We start from the raw sequence: 16,108 nt of genomic DNA on the forward strand, positions 1-16,108 counted from the left end.
CTGAGCGGCTTTTCCACGTGTCGCTGCTGGTGGACTGGCGGCGCTTCTACCTCGGACGCTCTTTGTCGGTCCCACTCGAGCGTCCCTCAGCGTCCACTGGTCTGCTTCGCGCGTGCCGTGCGCACACTCTTGCGGGCCGAACGCGGCTTGAGCGAGCCGTAGCGTCCTCGAGCTGCTCGCTCGAGCCGCTCGCCTCTCTTTTTCCAGTCTCGCTCGTCGATTCGCCGTAGACACACGCGCTCGTCCGTCTTGGAGACCGAGTGAGCGCTCTGCAGATGAGAGCGCGCACGCTGTTCGCCCGGACTCGCGCCCGGAGCAAACGCGAGCGTAGTCAACGCGCAGAAAAGTGACTCGAGAGCGCTCGGCTCTGGCTGTGTCTGCTCGCAGTGCTCTCGTAGACGGCTTGCCGTGCCTTCACGCCCTCACTAGAAGGGAGAGCGGCAGCCAGTCAAAAAGTGTCTCATCCGTTTTTTGGACGAAGCGAGGAGGAGAGGGGAGGGCGGCTCGACTCGCTCTCCTCACGACTCGGCGCAAGAGCTAGAGCAGCTACACGCAGCACGTCCGCAACGACGCTCACCCCCGCCCGCCGCGCCTTGTTCCGCGCCCGCCCTGCCTCTGCGCACCTCCTCCTCCCGCTCCGCACTCCGCCTCGCCTCGTCGCGCATCCGCCCGCGCACCTCCTCCAGCACCTGCACCAGCAGCGTCACCACCACCGCCTCTTCCACTCGACCGGTCGCACCATGTCGCTCCTCCCCGCCTTCCCGCTCCCCGAGGTGCCGTCCATCCCGGCGGAGCACCTCGAGTCGACCGCCGCGCTCGACGTCTTCAAGCTCGCCGCGGCCGAGTTCGTCCACTCGGTCTTCCCCGAGGTCACGGTCGACAAGGCGTTCGAGGGAATGGAGTCGGGCAAGACGGGCAAGCAGGCCCTCGGAGACTTTGTCGTCGCACTCGCCCGGTTCCGCCTCAAGGGCAAGCCGCAGGAGCTCGCTGAGAAGCTCGCCGCCGAGGTGCGTCTTTCACGTCTCACTTCTCGACGAAGGGCGCGAGGGCAGGGGCGGAGCGGTGAGCCCGGCGGCGCAGGGTCGACTCGGGCGGCGAGGCGGTGCACCTGCGAGCACGCTGGGGGCTCCCTCGCTTCGAGGGACACGGGCGACGACGTCGCCGCCGGACGGTGTACCCAGCCATCCCACTGACCTACTTCGTCTCCCACCCGCAGTTCAAGCCGACGCCGTACCTCGCCGAGATTGGCGCGAGCGGCGCGTTCGTCTACTTCAACCTCCAGACCGAGGCCCTGTTCCGCACCGTCCTCGACCAGATCAACACTCAGACGCACCTCACGCCGGACGAGGACCACTCGGCGCTGTCGCACTTTGCCAACCTGTCGCTGAGCGACGCCGGCGCCGACAAGCTCCCCGAGGGCCTGTCGCTCGCCAAGAAGAACGGCTACGGCACGAACAAGTCGGGCAAGGGCAAGAGCGTCATCGTCGAGTTCTCGTCGCCCAACATCGCCAAGCCGTTCCACGCTGGCCACCTCCGCTCGACCATCATCGGCGCCTTCCTCGCCAACCTTTACGAGGCCAACGGCTGGGACGTCCTCCGCATGAACTACTTGGGTGACTGGGGCAAGCAGTTTGGTGCGTCCCCTCACTTTCTCTTTCTTGTCGGCTGGGAGGGAGGGACTAGGTCGCTGACACCCTGTCTCTCGCCGCCCGCAGGTATCCTCGCCGTCGGCTTTGAGCGGTACGGGTCCGAGGAGGAGCTCGAGAAGGACGCCATCACGCACCTGTACGACGTGTACGTCAAGATCAACAAGGACGGCGAGACCGACGAGTCGATCCACGACCGCGCGCGCGAGTTCTTCGTCAAGATGGAGGCCGGTGCGTCGACCCCTTTTCCTCCTCGTCGAGCGGGTCTCCTCCTCTCTGCGTCTCTCGGAACTGACCCTCTCGCGTGCGCAGGTGACGAGCACGCCGTCGGGCTGTGGAAGAAGTTCCGCGACCTGTCGATCGTCAAGTACAAGGAGACGTACGCCCGCCTCAACATCTGGTTCAACGTGTACTCGGGCGAGTCGCAGGTGTCGCAGGAGGCGCAGAAGCACGCGCTCGACCAGCTGCAGGGCTCGGGCATCGTCGAGGAGAGCCAGGGCGCCCTCATCGTCGACCTCAAGAAGTACAAGCTCGAGAAGACGATCGTGCGCAAGAAGGACGGCACGAGCGTCTACATCACGCGCGACATTGCCGGCGCCGCCGAGCGCTTCGACAAGTACAACTTTGACAAGATGGTCTACGTCGTCGCGAGCCAGCAGGACCTTCACCTCGCCCAGGTGCGCTCGCTCGGTCCCCTCCCTCTCCCCCCCTTTCTCGATCGGGCGACCCTGACACTGACTCGTCCCTCCCGCGCTCGCAGTTCTTCAAGGTGCTCGACCTCATGGGCTACCCGTGGGCCAACACGCTGCAGCACGTCAACTTTGGCATGGTCCAGGGCATGTCGACGCGCAAGGGCACGGCCGTCTTCCTCGAGCAGATCCTCGACGAGTCGAAGCGCGTCATGCACGAGGTCATGCAGAAGAACGAGGAGAAGTACAAGGCGATCGAGGACCCGCAGTACACGTCGGACAAGCTCGGCATCACGGCCGTCAAGGTGCAGGACATGTCGGGCAAGCGGTGCGTCCTCCTCTCGCTCTCTCTCAGTCCAATCCGCCCGGGCTCACTCGCCCTCGTCGTCAACGTCCGCAGCATCAACAACTACGAGTTCAAGTGGGAACGCATGACGTCGTTCGAGGGCGACACGGGTGCGTTCAAGCCCGTCCCCCACTCGCACTCCTTCCCTCCTCTTTCCTCGTCCCTCTCTCCCTCGCCTTCTCTCTCTCTTCCTCGTCGCCCCTCGTCGCAGGTACCAGAGGGCGTCGACGGACAGTCACTGACACTCAGGACCTGCGCAGGCCCCTACTTGCAGTACGCGCACGTCCGCCTGTCGTCGGTCGAGCGCAAGAACGCGCCCGCCGTCGTCCTCCCGCCTCCCGCCGAGCGGTCGGCCGCCATCAACGTCGCGCTCCTGAGCGAGCCCAAGGCGCGCGAGGTCATCCTCCTGCTCGCGTCGTACCCGGACGTCGTCAAGGCGGCGTTCAAGTCGTTCGAGCCGGCGACGATCTGCACCTACGCGTTCCGCCTGTCGCACGTCATCTCGAGCGCGTGGGAGACGCTCATCGTCAAGGGCCAGCCGCACGACCTCGCGCTCGCGCGCCTGTGGCTGTACGTCTCGGCCAAGGACGTCCTCGGCAACGCGCTCCGCCTCCTCACCCTGCAGCCCCTCGACCGCATGTAGTTCTCGCCCGGTAATGCCTAGAGTGTAAACCTCGTTCGCCTGGTACCGGTGTCGTGCGAGCGAGAGTTGTGCGCGGCCATTCTGATCGACAGTTTCCGGCCACCTTTGACTCCCTGCTTCCGGTTCCTCGTTCTGATTTCGCGAGAGCTCGGCAGCTCGTTCTCTCTCTCGACAAGCTCGAGCGACTGCGCGCACCCCTGCGAAAGCGACCCTTAGCGCCGTCGCTTCTCTTCGGCACCGCCTCGCCCCACTCAACTCTCGCTCGCTCCTCCTGTTATCTTTCCACCCCATCCACCTCACTCGCCTTCGTCCACTACCACCCCGACAAGCCTCCCGCCACACCATGCCTCTTCGCGCCCTCGACCCTGCCCTGCGCCACACGGCGCGCGCCGCGACGACCGCGCTCCGTCCCTCTCGCCTCTCGGCCCAACCGGCCTACTTCCACGACGCCCAGCGCAGCATCGGCCAGGTGTGGCTGCCCGACATGGCTCGCATCGAGGCCGTTGCCGAGGCTCCCGTTGCCATTGTGCGTCCCCATCTCCTCCTCTCGCGGGTCGGTGGGGGTTGGGGGTTGGGGGCACAGTGTTGCGAGCCGGTACGGCGCATGCGACCGGCCTACGGAGCTTGAAGGGCTCTGTGGGACCGTCCAGAGCAGCTTGCCCGCCTCGCAGAGCAACATTCGACGAGAATGCTCTCGTGCCCCAATGTGGGGGAAACTGCAGCTGACTCTGCCTTGTCTCCCTTGCAGCCCATGGCGCCGGACGCCTACCGCATGACGGCCAGCTCTGCGTCGCCCGCTCAACTCGCCGGCGAGGTGACGACCGTCGCGAGCCGCTCGACGCACCTCGGTGCCGGCCCTTCTTCGACTGGTAGCGCCGCCCAGTGAGCGCTGTGCGCCCGCGAGCACGAGCGACACAGTGCGTTCCTTCTCTCTGGATCCCTCTACCCGTACGCAAGAGCTGACCCTGCCTCTCGCCGGCCACCAGGAGTGTTTCCCCTCCTCGTCCCTCCTCGACAGACCCTCTCGTTTCCCGCCCTTCTCCCCTCTCGTCCTCCTTTGTGATCCGTACCCCCTTTCTGTTGGACGTGTAGACTCTCGCTCTCGAATCGGTGCAAGAATCTTTTCCCAGTGCTCGAGCCGCCTCTGTACCGCCTCAGAGAGCCCCGCACTCGCTGGCACCTCGTCGTCGTCGCTCCTCTCTCCCACCTCGACTCAATGCGCTACCGCCAGCTCCAACTGCCGACACGACTCGCCCTCTTACGCCTCGCGAGTGCGCTGTGCGCCGCCGCCCTCCCTCTCGCCGCCGCCGTCGCCTCGACCCCGCTCGCGCTCGACGCACGCGCCTCCTCCCTTCACGCGGCCGACTGGGAGCGGGCAAGCCTCGCGGGCTCTGGGGGAGGCGTCGGGGGCCTTCTGGCGGGACCGAGCGAGCTGGGCCGGAGACAGGCGGCTGCACTGGGGGAGACGAGCGGCATCGAGATCGGGCGACAAAGTGCGCCAGTGTGTTCTCTCCTCCTCCCTCTCTCCTCCCTCCCTCCCTGCCGATCGAGCTCGCCCGAGTGCACCACGACGAGGAGCAGCCTCGCGCTTCTCTCGCGTCCTCGCCTGAGGCCTGACCTTCCCCTCGCACGCCGACACGCAGAGTTCGTCCTCAAGCTCGTCTTCTCGGTCGCCTTTGTCCTCCTCGGCGGCGTCTTCAGCGGTCTGAGCTTGGGGTTGATGGGTGCGTCCACCTGGCCTTGGCGAGTCCGTGCGAGGAAGCACAGCGCGCTGACCTTCTCCTCCTCCTCTCGCCGCAGGTCTCGACTCGATGAACCTGCAAGGTGCGTCGGCCCTCACTCGTCTACTCCTGCCCTGCAAATGTGGGTCCCAGCTCACAGCCTCGCCGGTTCTGCAGTTCTCGCCGCATCTGGTCCGCCTCGAGACCGCGCCGACGCGCAAAAGGTCCTTTCCTTGCTCTCGCACGGCCGACACTTCGTCCTCGTCTGCCTTCTTCTCAGCAACGTCATCGTCAACGAAACTCTACGTGCGTGTACACCCCTCGCTCCCTCGTCCGTCGCAGGACGGCCCGACCGGCCCCGCACTGACCCTCTTTCTCTCTCTCGACAGCCGTCTTCCTCGACTCGCTCACCGGCGGCGGTGGCGTCCTCGCGGTCGTCATCTCGAGTGCCGCAATCGTCACATTTGGCGAGGTCCTGCCGCAGGCCTTCTGCGCTCGTCACGGGCTTCGCATCGGCGCGGCCTGCACCGGCTTCGTCAAGGTGCTCGTAAGTTCTCCTCTCTCTTCCCTTGTCCGGCAGCATGAGCGGCCCTAGACCTCGCCGACATCGATTGCCAGAGCGCCGACTAGCGCCGCGAGAGGGCCAAGAGCCTCTTCGCGAACGAGTACTGACCTTGCGCCCCGCGCCGCCACAGATGTACCTCGAGGCGCCGATCTGCTGGCCCACCGCCAAGTTGCTCGACCTGCTGCTCGGCATGCACACGTCGCACCTGTACCGGCGCGAGGAGCTGCGCACGCTCGTCGAGCTGCACGAGGGCGAGCTCGGCAAGGCGGACGTGGCGCTCGTCGGGGCGCTCCTCGAAGAGCCGAGGGCGGTCAGCGGCGCGATGCGCAGGACGGACGAGGTCTACTGCGCGAGCGAGGACCTGAGGCTGTGCGACGTCGACCTCAAGCAGGTGCGCCGTCCTCCCTCGAGCGGTGGAAGCGGGCGCCGGTGTCGCCGAGCAGAGCCTGACGAGCCTCTTCCCGCAGCTTCTCGTGCGGCGGCAACACTTCTTGCCTGTCCGCAGAGCCCCGAGCGCGATCTACCCGGTACCTGCGGGCGTCGAGCAGCCGTTCGTTGGCTTTGTCCGTGTTGAAGAGGTGCGTCCTCCCCTCCCTCGTCTCGTCTGGGTGGCACTCACTGACCGAGTCACACGTCTCCTCTCGACCCGCAGCTCTGCGCAGCACTTTCTCGGCCCAACGAGTGCGTCCAATCTCCCTTGGCCAGGTTTCGTCCGACCTGACCTTCGCAAACTGCTCTGCCCCGCAGGCTCGTGCGCTCTCTTGCGCCACACCCGCTCGTCCAGGTCCTGCCGACGACGTCTCTCGCCGACTGCATCTCTTTCGTACGTTCTCGTGGTTCTCTCGTCTCGTCTAGGAGGAGCCCCTGACGAGAATCCGCCCTGCAGCTCAAGCGCGAGGATCCCCCGGCCGTGCTCCTCGTCTCGCACGTGCGTCGCTCTCTCTTTCTTTCTCTCCTCGAGCCTCGACGAACCCGTCTGACGCTTGCTCTCGACCGCAGTCGGCTCTGCATGGCTCGGGCGCGCAGGGCTTCGCGGCGCTCGACGACCTGGCTCGAGCGGCCTTGCTCTCCGACGAGCGCAAGGTGCGCCCGCTCTTCCTGTTCCTGCCTGCACGCTCGAGACGGACTCGACGCACGCAGACCCGCCACCGATCCGTCTCGCTCGGCGCAACGGCGCGCCTGTCGCTCTCTCGACCGCCGCGGGCGTCGGTCTCTCTCGGGCTCGGGCGCTTCGTACAGGGTGCATGCTCTCTCTCCGGCTCTCTCGAGACCCTTGTCGACGCACACTGACTCCCTCGACGCCCACAGGTCTCGTCGACCGGTCGTTCGTGCACCGTGCGTCGTCGTCGCAACTCTCGTTCCGCCTCTCGTCCGACGACGACTCGCCCTCGAACGCCCGAGGCTACCGCCCGCTCCCTGCCACCTCGCCCCACTCGCACCACCGCACCTCGTCGCTCGCCTCCTCCTCGCCTGCACCTGGGCCCGCGCTGGCGCCGGGGCCGACCAGAGCGCGACAGCCCGGGCTCGGCGGCGGCTTCAGGTTCCCGCCGACGCGGGCTCCTCGGTCGGCGGCGGGGGCGCCACCGCTCGCCGAGTCGGACATGTTTGAGCTGGGGCAGGCGTCGGAGGAAGAGGGCGAGGAGGAGGGCGGGAAGGGACGAGGGAGGGATTGGGCGACGAGGGAGGCACTCTTGCGCTAGAGGGCGGCCCGGTCTCGTAGAGCAGCTGCAGTCTATGTGTTGCGCGATGCTTCGCAGCAGCCTCGCAGCCTGAGCGAGGGCAAGGACAGCGAGAGCGACTCGGGGAGCGCGAGAGCTGAGGTGCAGCCTGGGCGGGCGAGCGCACACAGCGCAGTGGCGAGAGCACAGCTGCAGCTGCTGCTGCACGAGTCTGCGAGCTCTGTCCAGCGGCTGGGCGGCGTGCGAGTCGCAGCCGTCGGGGTCGAGAGACGAGGAGGCGAAGGTCGCGGGTTCTCGTCACCTCGTCGCGCTCGCTAGCCTCAGCAGAGCAGCCCAGTCGCCGAGCAGCCACCTCTCGACCGCACCCAGCCGCGCCAACCACCCGCACCGCGCGCCGTTGCCCCCGCTCCCCCTTCCCTTCCTCCGCGCACCCTCTCCCTCCGCGACCAAACCCTCGCCCAGCCCGCCATGTCGAGCTCGCTCATGTTTGCCCGCGACCCGAGGGCCAGCGTCGGCCTCCTCGGTGCCGGCGAGCGCGTCTCGGGCGCAGAGGTCCGCGAGCAGAACGTCCAGGCCGCTGTCTCCATCGCCAACATTGTCCGCACCAGCCTCGGGCCCCACGGCCTCGACAAGATGCTCGTCGACGACATTGGCGTGAGTCCCTTGCCCTCCCCTCTCTCCCTGTCCAGCAGCGCCCGACCGGGCGAGAGAGGGACCACCTCGGCTCCTCCCTCCTCATCGCTCTCCGCGACTTGCGAGAGGAACGCGAACTGAACCGGTCACCCGCCCCTGCAGGACGTCACCATCTCGAACGACGGCGCGACCATCCTCCAGCTCATCGAGGTCGAGCACCCGGCCGGCCGCATCCTCGTCGAGCTCGCCCAGCAGCAGGACAAGGAGGTCGGCGACGGCACCACGTCGGTCGTCATTGTCGCCGCAGAGCTCCTCCGCCGCGCCAACGACCTCGTCAAGAACAAGATCCACCCGACGACCGTCATCACGGGCTACCGCCTCGCGTGCAAGGAGGCCGTCCGCTTCCTCACCGACCACCTGAGCGTGCGCGTCGACCAGCTCGGCCGGGAGTGCCTCATCAACGTCGCCAAGACGAGCATGTCGTCCAAGATCATCGGCGCCGACGACGCCTTCTTCGCCAACATGGCCGTCGACGCCATGCTCGCCGTCAAGACCATCAACGCGCGAGGCGACGTCAAGTACCCGGTCAAGGCCGTCAACGTCCTCAAGGCCCACGGCAAGAGCGCCACTGAGTCGATCTACGTCAAGGGCTACGCCCTCAACTGCACCGTCGCGTCTCAGGGTACGTCTCGTCTTCCCTCTCTCTCTCCCTACCTCCCTTCTCTCTCTCTCCCTACCTCCCTTCTCTCTCCCTCAGTGCCGGCACTGACGGTCTCGTGTGTGTCCCCCTTCTCTCCCTGCAGCCATGAAGACCCGCATCACGGGCGCCAAGATCGCGTGCCTCGACATGAACCTGCAGAAGACGCGCATGCACCTCGGCGTCCACATCACGATCGACGACCCGGAGCAGCTCGAGGCGATCCGCAAGCGGTGCGTCCTCGCGTCCTCCTCGCGCCTCTCGTGCGTGTCTCGAGCGTTTGACTGACCTCGTTGCCCACCTTCCTGCTCCTCGTCCGCGCCCCTCAGCGAGTCGGACATTACGCTCGAGCGCGTGCGCAAGATTCTCGCGTCGGGCGCCAACGTCATCCTCACGACCAAGGGCATCGACGATCTGTGCCTCAAGGAGTTTGTCGAGGCGGGCGCGATGGCGGTCCGGCGGTGCAAGAAGGAGGACCTGCGCCGCATCGCCAAGGCGACGGGCGCGACCATGGTCAGCTCGCTCGCCAACCTCGAGGGCGACGAGACGTTCGACGCGGCGTACCTCGGCCAGGCCGAGGAGGTCGTCCAGGAGCGCATCAGCGACGACGAGCTCATCCTCGTCAAGGGCACCAAGGTCGTCAGCTCGAGCTCGGTCATCCTCCGTGGCGCCAACGGTGCGTCCCTCTCTCTCACTCTTGGTCGCCGAGCACACTCAAACAGACGTACTGACGATCCTCGACGGCGACCGCAGACTACCTCCTCGACGAGATGGAGCGCGCCCTGCACGACTCGCTGTGCGCCATCAAGCGGACACTCGAGAGCGGCAGCGTCGTTCCCGGTGGCGGCGCGGTCGAGACGGCGCTCAGCATCTACCTCGAGAACTTTGCGACGACGCTGGTGCGTCCCCCTCTCGCCCACCTCGTCCTGACGCACGGACCCTGACTGACCTTGTCGGGTCTCTCCTTCCTTGTCTGTCCGCGCAGGGCTCGCGCGAGCAGCTCGCGATTGCCGAGTTCGCCAACGCCCTCCTCGTCATCCCCAAGACGCTCGCCGTCAACGCGGCCAAGGACTCGACCGAGCTCGTCGCCAAGCTGCGCGCGTACCACAACGCGGCCCAGTCGGCGCCGACGGGCGACCCCAAGCGCGCCCTGCGCCACTACGGCCTCGACCTCATGAAGGGCGAGGTGCGTGACAACGTCAAGGCGGGCGTGCTCGAGCCCATGATCAGCAAGATCAAGAGCCTCAAGAGCGCGCTCGAGGCGTGCACGGCGTTGCTGAGGATTGACGACCGGGTGCGTCTCTCTTTCCCTCTCTCTCGCCCCTATCTGCCGCGGTCGAACCGCCTAGAGCGCCAGACCCTGACACCTCTATCCGCACGCAACAGATCACGGTCCCGCCGGAGCAGAAGGGCGAGGACCCTCACGGGCACTGAGCGTGGTCGCGAGTCGGGGCGCATGACGACGACGACGAGGGTGTGTTGGAGCTACGTCGCACAACTGCAGAACCTGTACTTCTCTGTCCTCTCGACGAGCTTGCGGCAGTTTCGAGGTCGGCGAGCGACAGCGGTCGAGCCGCCTCTGTCGCTGGCTTGCGCTTTCTCTTTCGCCCGGACCGTCCTAGAGCGCGTAAGAGAGTTCCGTCGGGCTGCGCTGCCAGTGTCGAGAGCTCTCGCGGAGCGGAATCTCCGACTCGTCGTCGTCGACCCCACACTCGAGGGCTCGACCTCACAGCTCTCGCTCTTCTACACCGCTCCTTCTCTGCTTGCCGACGTAGCCAGCACGTTGAGCAGCCTTGAAGATGAGCTCGGACGACCCAGAGCCGCCCGCGTCCTTCTCGTCGTTGCGTGCGCGCTTTGAGGGCCTCGCGTCGTCGTCCACCGCCTCATCAGGGCCGAGCCCGAGGCCACCTCTCGCCAAAGCAGCAACCGCGCCGGCGCCAGCTGCAGCAGGGCCGTCGGCGCAGGTGCCTGTCGCGCTCGACGGCCAGGGCAAGTCGGGCAAGGAGGGAGAGGGCGACGCCGAGCCAAGGACGGGGAGGGACGGCTCGGTCGGCGGCGGGAGCGAACCAGCGCCTGAGCGGGCCACAGCAGCACGACCACCGCCTCCAGCTCGTCCGCCCAAGCCCACCGCGGCCGCACGCGCTGCCGCGCCCGCCGCGAGCGCCTCGGCATCCCCAGCACCGCCTCCTCCTCCATCCGCACCTGTCGCCCTTCCCTCCCAGGCGCCGCAAACGCTCGCTGGCCCGCCAAACCTGCCTCCTGCCGATTTCGAGCCAGTGGCGGCCGCGCCCGACCCGACTCGCCCTCAACCTGTCCCCCTTCGACCACGAAACGGCGCCGTCACCGGCTCGTTCCGCCGTCCCGCTCCGCCGCCGCCGGCTTCTCGCCCCAAGCCGACCGCACCCGTCGACAGCAAGCTCTCGAGTAGCGCCGTCGAGGCGGGCGCGCCCGCTCTTGGGAGCTTGCAGGCCCAGGTGCCCTCGCCAGCCGAGACGCCAACGCCGCCCGCGCCCTCGCCCGCGCTCTCGGTCAAGGACATTGCGTCGCGGTTCAACGTCGAGCCATCACGGCTGTCGAGGCCGCCGTCGGCGAGCCCTCCCCGTGTCACGGCGTCGCCGTCGTCGTCCGCTGCGTCCTCAAAGGAGGACGACCCGTTCGGCCGTGAGCCCGAGGGCGAGGAGCAGCACGAGGGAGGGGCACCGGCGGGGTCAGACGAGAGCGAGGAGGTGTACAGCTCGTCGGACGAGGACGAGGAGGGCGAGGGCGGCTCGTACAGCAGGTCGCCCGAGCAGGCCCGCCCGCTGCCGCCGCGACCGGCCATTCCTCCTCGACCGCCCGCCGTCGTCGAGCTCCCGCCGACGCCGTCCGTGGCGACGGCCGTACCTCCATTACCGAGCCGGTCGTCGACTGCGTCGTCCACGCAGTCGAGCCCGGCCGGCACGTTCGTCCTCTCGCCGTCTCTCGCGCCCACACACCGCGCCCGTTCGCCATCCGAGCCGCTCTCACTCGCCCATCACCTTCCTCCTCCTCCTCCACCTCGACGCGACTCGGCCCTGAGCCCCGCTGCCGGCGCCGCGCCGGGCAGGCCGCCGGCGCTCCCGGCTCGTCTCGCCACCGTCCCTCCTGTCGCCCTCCCGCCTCGACCGGCACCCGCGCCAGCCGTTGCCGCCGTCTCGGTTCCTCCTGTCGCGGCATCGTACGTCCCGCCGCCGCCGCCGATGCGCTCCGTCGCGGCGGGCGACCGACCTGCGCCGCAGCGCCCCAACATCGTCCCGAGCGGCGACGCGTCGTCCGAGGACGACGAGGACGCCGCCACGTCGGCTCTGCAAGAGTTCCCCGACGCGACGTTCGCCAACCGCCGTCCGCCGACGCTGCGCAACCGTCGCCCGATCCTCGCGTCGCAGTTCTCGGCGTGGGCCGTGCGAGGCTCGCGCGTCGTCACGGCGCACCACCGCCTGCACATCTGGCGCACGTCGGCGAGTGCCGCGACGAGCGATTCGTTCCCGATCGCCGGCGACCAGCAGAAGTTCCTCGCCGTCGAGTTCCGCCCCGCCGACGCCGACTCGCCCGAGGACGACGGGCGGTACATCTGGTGCGGCACCAAGGACGGCACCCTGTACGAGGTCGACGTCGACAACCTCGTCGTGACGGCGACTCGCGGCAACGTGCACGCGCACCCGGTGTGCTGGATCCTCCGCATCGGCCGAGCGATGCTCACGCTCGACGAGGGCGGCAAGTGCGTCCTGTGGGGCGACAGCTCGGGCGACCGAGCGCCGCAGCTCGCGACCACGACCGAGTCGCGGCAGCAGCGCGTGCCCGACAAGCAGACGTTCGCCGCTTTCGTCGGCGCCGAGCTGTGGACCTCGAGCGGGCCGACGACCAAGCCGGGCTCGACGGCCGTCGCCATGCGCAGCCCGCAGATCCGCGTCTTCGACCCGTCGTGCTCTCGCGGCGCCGGCGCCTTCTCGCTCCTCGCGCGCCCGCTCGTCACGCCCGAGTCGGCCGGGCAGATCGGCGCCGTCACGGCGAGCGCCATCGTCCCGGCGCTCGAGCACCTCGTCTACCTCGCGCATGACAACGGCTTCGTCAGCGTGTGGGACCGCACGACGTACGCGTGCGTCGCCGTGCAGCGCGTGTCGCCGTACGCCGTCTCGGCCCTCGTCGGCGTCCGGCGGTTCCTGTGGGCCGGCTTCCGCACGGGCTACGTGTGCGTGTACGACGTGTCGTCCGAGCCGTGGGTCGTCGTCAAGGCGTGGAAGGCGCACAAGGACCCGGTCATCCGCCTCACGGTCGACCCGGCGTCGCTGTGGAAGGTGCGTCCTCGCGCTCGCTCCTCTCTCTTCGTCCTCCCTCTCGAGCTCGACCTGACCTGTCTCTCTCTCCCCCCCTGCCGCAGGACGAGACGCTTCAAGTTGCGAGTGCTACGGGCGACAACGTGTCCCTGTGGGACGGCTTCTTGCGCGAGGACTGGATCGGTGCGTCCGGGCTCTCACGATCGTCCTTCTCCTCGTCGCCCGCCTTGCTGACCTCTTCCCCTGACAGACGCCGAGCTCCACCTTCGACAGCCCGACTTCTGCAGCTTCCGGTCGGTGCGCGCCCTGTGCATCTCGTGGAACATCGACGCCTCGCGACCGGGCGACCTGCACGGCACGGTCGACAACCTCGAGTTCTTGCGCAACGCCCTCACGAGCGTCGACAACCCCGACATCATCTCGATCGGCTTCCAGGAGGTCATCGACCTCGAGGACAAGAAGCTCACAGCCAGTGCGTCCCTCGCCCCTCGTCCTCGTCCTCGTTCGAGGTTTCTCACTCACTTTCCCTCGTGTCCTCGCCGCAGAGTCGATGCTCATGGGCAAGAAGAAGGCGATGGACGGCAAGATGTCGGACAGCATCTCGTCGGGCTACCGTCAGTGGCACGACAAGCTCGTCCAGGCCGTCCGGCTCAACATGCCGCCCGAGTCGCCTTACACGGTCGTGCACGTCGCCGACATGATTGGCGTGCGTCCCGCCTCTCCCTCTCCCTTCCCCTCATCCGTGTTCGCTTCGACTCACTCTAGCCGAGCGCGCCGACAGCTGTTCTCGATCGTGTTCGTCAAGAGCAGCGAGGTTCCTCGTCTGCGCGACGTCGCGCACATCACGGTCAAGACGGGCATGGGCGGTCGCTACGGCAACAAGGGAGCGATCTTGTCTCGTGCGTCCCTCTCTTTGCGGCCTGTAGCGTCTTGTCCCGAGCCTGACCAGCCCTCGTCGAGCAGGATTCGTCATGGACGACACGTCGCTGTGCTTTATCAACTGTCACCTCGCCGCCGGCCAGTCGCACCGTCGACAGCGCGACCGCGACCTCGTCGACATCCTCGAGGACAAGGCGTCGTTCTCGGAACTCGCGTCGTCGTCGCCGGGCGCCTACGCCCCGGGAGGGTCCGGCACCCTCCCCTTCGACCACGAGCTCATCCTCCTCGCCGGCGACCTCAACTATCGTGTGCGTCCCCTCTCGCTCTTCGTGACTCTCTCGACGGCCTCACTGACTCTGCTTCGCCCCCCTCTCGCAGATTGACGCTCGCCGCGACGCCGTCGTCTCGGCCGTCGCGAGCGGCCAGAGCGAGTCGCTCCTCGCTCACGACCAGCTCCTCAAGAACCTCGCGACCAACCAGACCTTCCGGCTACGCTCGTTCAAGGAGCCGGCAATCCACTTCCCGCCGACCTACAAGTGCGTCCGGCCTCCCTCGTCTCTCTTCCTCCTCCTCGAGCCCCTCGAACTTGCGCACCTACTGACCGACCTTGCTCCCTCGTCGTGCAGGTACGATCGAGGGACGGACCAGTACGACTCGAGCTCGAAGCGCCGCATCCCGGCGTGGTGCGACCGCGTCCTGTACCGCGCCGACCGCGCCGACAAGGTGACGCCGCTGCACTACCAGCGCTACGAGGTCAACGTGTCCGAGTGCGTCTCTCTCTCTCTGTCTCTCGGGCACAAACTGACCGTGCTCGAGCACCTGTACAGCCACCGCCCCATCTCGGCCGCTTTCGACCTCCAGGTCAAGCACATCAACTCGGACAAGCGCGCCGCCGTCTGGAGCGAGGTCGAGCGCGCGTGGTTCTCGGTCGAGAGCGAGATCATCGACGAGGCGAGGAGGTGGTACGCCGACAAGTGAGCGAGCGAGAGGGCGGCTTCTCGAGGCGGGAGGAGGGCGAGCAGCTGTAGATAGACGCGGCCCGGTGCCGTGTGTTGTACGTGCACGACAGACAGACACTCTCGAGCTTCCCGACTGTGCGGCAGAGAAAGAGAGAGAGCGAGGGAACGACTTGCAGTGGCAGAAGGTGCTCGAGGTACACAGTTGCGAGGCGCGCTCCCTCACTGAGCCCGTGCCGGCTCCTGCTCGTCGTCGACGCCCTCCCACAGTCTCGCGACCTCCCTCTCACACCTCGGGCCCTTGAGCACCTCGCCGACCCTGTCCCACACCTCCTCAGCCACGCTCTCGACCCCCCTGTCGGCATCGACGTTCCTCCACACGCCGCGCTCGACGCTCTCGGCAAGGGCGGCAAACTCGCGCTCGACGCCGAGCTGGATCTCGCGCGTCTCGTAGCGCTCGTTGCCGAACCCGCCCCGGGTCTGGGCGGCCGAGGGCGAGATGCGCAGGAAGAGGACGAGGTCGGGCGCGGGGAGGCCGACGTCGGGTGCGCGGCACCAGGTCGGCGAGAGGCCCTGTGGGACGCGAATGAGTGAGTGTGCGAGCGAGAGGAAGAGTGGGAGGGAGGGCGAGGGGTGACGAGGCGCGAGAGAGCTGGACGCACCTTGACGACCGAGAAGGCGATGCCGCTGAACGCGTAGCGGTCGCACACGACCGTCGTCCCGCTCTCGAGGTCCCGCAAGATCTGGTTCCTGCGAGTCGCGATGCAGAAGCCGTCAGGTGTGGCTTCCGCCGTGCGCGAACCAAGGAGTCGAGAGTGGTGGACGCACGCTCGCTCCCACCGGTTGGCGCTGAACAGGAGGTGGATGGCACGGTCGTCGAGGTCGGCTTTTTGCGACAAGTACGAGTCGATCATCTTGCCCGTCGTGAGGGTGCGGTCTGCGGCGAGGGTTGCGTTCGGGAGGGACGAGGTCGAGGGTGGGGGGAGGAGGGAGGAGAGAGCGTGAGTGGGGGTGCGCGCTCGTCGAGGGATGCACACAGTGTCCTGGGGCACTGCAATGCTGCGCCCCTGCTCCGTCTGCCTCTCGCTCGCCCGCGCAAGGCCGTCCGACGTCCTCATCACCGCGAGGCGACGCGCCGACCTCCTCGAGAGATGCCGAGGACGAGGCGAGCGCACCTGGAAAGCGTGCTGCGACGGCTTTGGTGCCTGCAGCATTGAGGGCGTCGACGAGCCGGGCGACCTGGGTCGACTTGCCGCTGCGGTCGAGTCCCTCGAAGACGACGAAGGCGCCGCGCCGTGGTCGCTTGGCGGGCGGCTCGGCAGTGCCGTGCGTGGGACTGGTAGAGCTCGACATGGTGCGCTC

General features: G+C 67.6%; 6 protein-coding genes across 6 annotated transcripts; 5 read left to right on the plus strand and 1 right to left on the minus strand.

Annotated features, from left to right (window-relative positions):
- The first annotated feature begins 803 nt into the window (after window positions 1-803).
- On the plus strand, window positions 804-3,367 carry RHOBADRAFT_25899 (uncharacterized protein). The gene is made up of 7 exons (XM_018412721.1): window positions 804-1,007; window positions 1,217-1,634; window positions 1,716-1,877; window positions 1,959-2,323; window positions 2,407-2,663; window positions 2,736-2,791; window positions 2,942-3,367. The coding sequence occupies exons 1-7, from the start codon at window positions 897-899 to the stop codon at window positions 3,322-3,324; spliced, it is 1,752 nt and encodes a 583-aa protein (XP_018271769.1). The 5' UTR covers window positions 804-896; the 3' UTR covers window positions 3,325-3,367.
- Window positions 3,368-3,652: 285 nt separating this feature from the next.
- Window positions 3,653-4,459, plus strand: RHOBADRAFT_66266 (uncharacterized protein). The gene is made up of 3 exons (XM_018418916.1): window positions 3,653-3,850; window positions 4,073-4,241; window positions 4,311-4,459. The coding sequence occupies exons 1-2, from the start codon at window positions 3,668-3,670 to the stop codon at window positions 4,208-4,210; spliced, it is 321 nt and encodes a 106-aa protein (XP_018271770.1). The 5' UTR covers window positions 3,653-3,667; the 3' UTR covers window positions 4,211-4,241; window positions 4,311-4,459.
- Window positions 4,460-5,635: 1,176 nt separating this feature from the next.
- Window positions 5,636-7,371, plus strand: RHOBADRAFT_64816 (uncharacterized protein). The gene is made up of 8 exons (XM_018418588.1): window positions 5,636-6,001; window positions 6,078-6,188; window positions 6,263-6,291; window positions 6,358-6,433; window positions 6,497-6,538; window positions 6,610-6,693; window positions 6,751-6,850; window positions 6,919-7,371. The coding sequence occupies exons 1-8, from the start codon at window positions 5,741-5,743 to the stop codon at window positions 7,308-7,310; spliced, it is 1,095 nt and encodes a 364-aa protein (XP_018271771.1). The 5' UTR covers window positions 5,636-5,740; the 3' UTR covers window positions 7,311-7,371.
- A 374-nt stretch (window positions 7,372-7,745) lies between these two features.
- On the plus strand, window positions 7,746-10,148 carry RHOBADRAFT_66267 (uncharacterized protein). The gene is made up of 7 exons (XM_018418917.1): window positions 7,746-7,943; window positions 8,085-8,604; window positions 8,726-8,852; window positions 8,949-9,295; window positions 9,373-9,518; window positions 9,605-9,913; window positions 10,006-10,148. The coding sequence occupies exons 1-7, from the start codon at window positions 7,758-7,760 to the stop codon at window positions 10,051-10,053; spliced, it is 1,683 nt and encodes a 560-aa protein (XP_018271772.1). The 5' UTR covers window positions 7,746-7,757; the 3' UTR covers window positions 10,054-10,148.
- A 1,689-nt stretch (window positions 10,149-11,837) lies between these two features.
- RHOBADRAFT_13733 (uncharacterized protein) lies at window positions 11,838-14,768 on the plus strand (the record flags this gene model as incomplete). Its single annotated transcript, XM_018412154.1, has 9 exons — window positions 11,838-12,932; window positions 13,016-13,094; window positions 13,162-13,383; window positions 13,457-13,617; window positions 13,693-13,810; window positions 13,875-14,098; window positions 14,169-14,326; window positions 14,417-14,557; window positions 14,618-14,768. 9 exons carry the CDS (start codon window positions 11,838-11,840, stop codon window positions 14,766-14,768), a joined length of 2,349 nt encoding a protein of 782 aa, XP_018271773.1.
- A 130-nt stretch (window positions 14,769-14,898) lies between these two features.
- On the minus strand, window positions 14,899-16,099 carry RHOBADRAFT_48290 (uncharacterized protein; the record flags this gene model as incomplete). The annotated part of the gene is made up of 4 exons (XM_018415118.1): window positions 14,899-15,319; window positions 15,409-15,496; window positions 15,575-15,683; window positions 15,922-16,099. 4 exons carry the CDS (start codon window positions 16,097-16,099, stop codon window positions 14,969-14,971), a joined length of 726 nt encoding a protein of 241 aa, XP_018271774.1. The 3' UTR covers window positions 14,899-14,968.
- Window positions 16,100-16,108: the final 9 nt, after the last annotated feature.

The sequence above is a fragment of the Rhodotorula graminis genome, assembly GCF_001329695.1.
Source record: "Rhodotorula graminis WP1 unplaced genomic scaffold RHOBAscaffold_5, whole genome shotgun sequence".
In the NCBI taxonomy this organism is placed as follows: Eukaryota; Fungi; Basidiomycota; class Microbotryomycetes; order Sporidiobolales; family Sporidiobolaceae; genus Rhodotorula; species Rhodotorula graminis.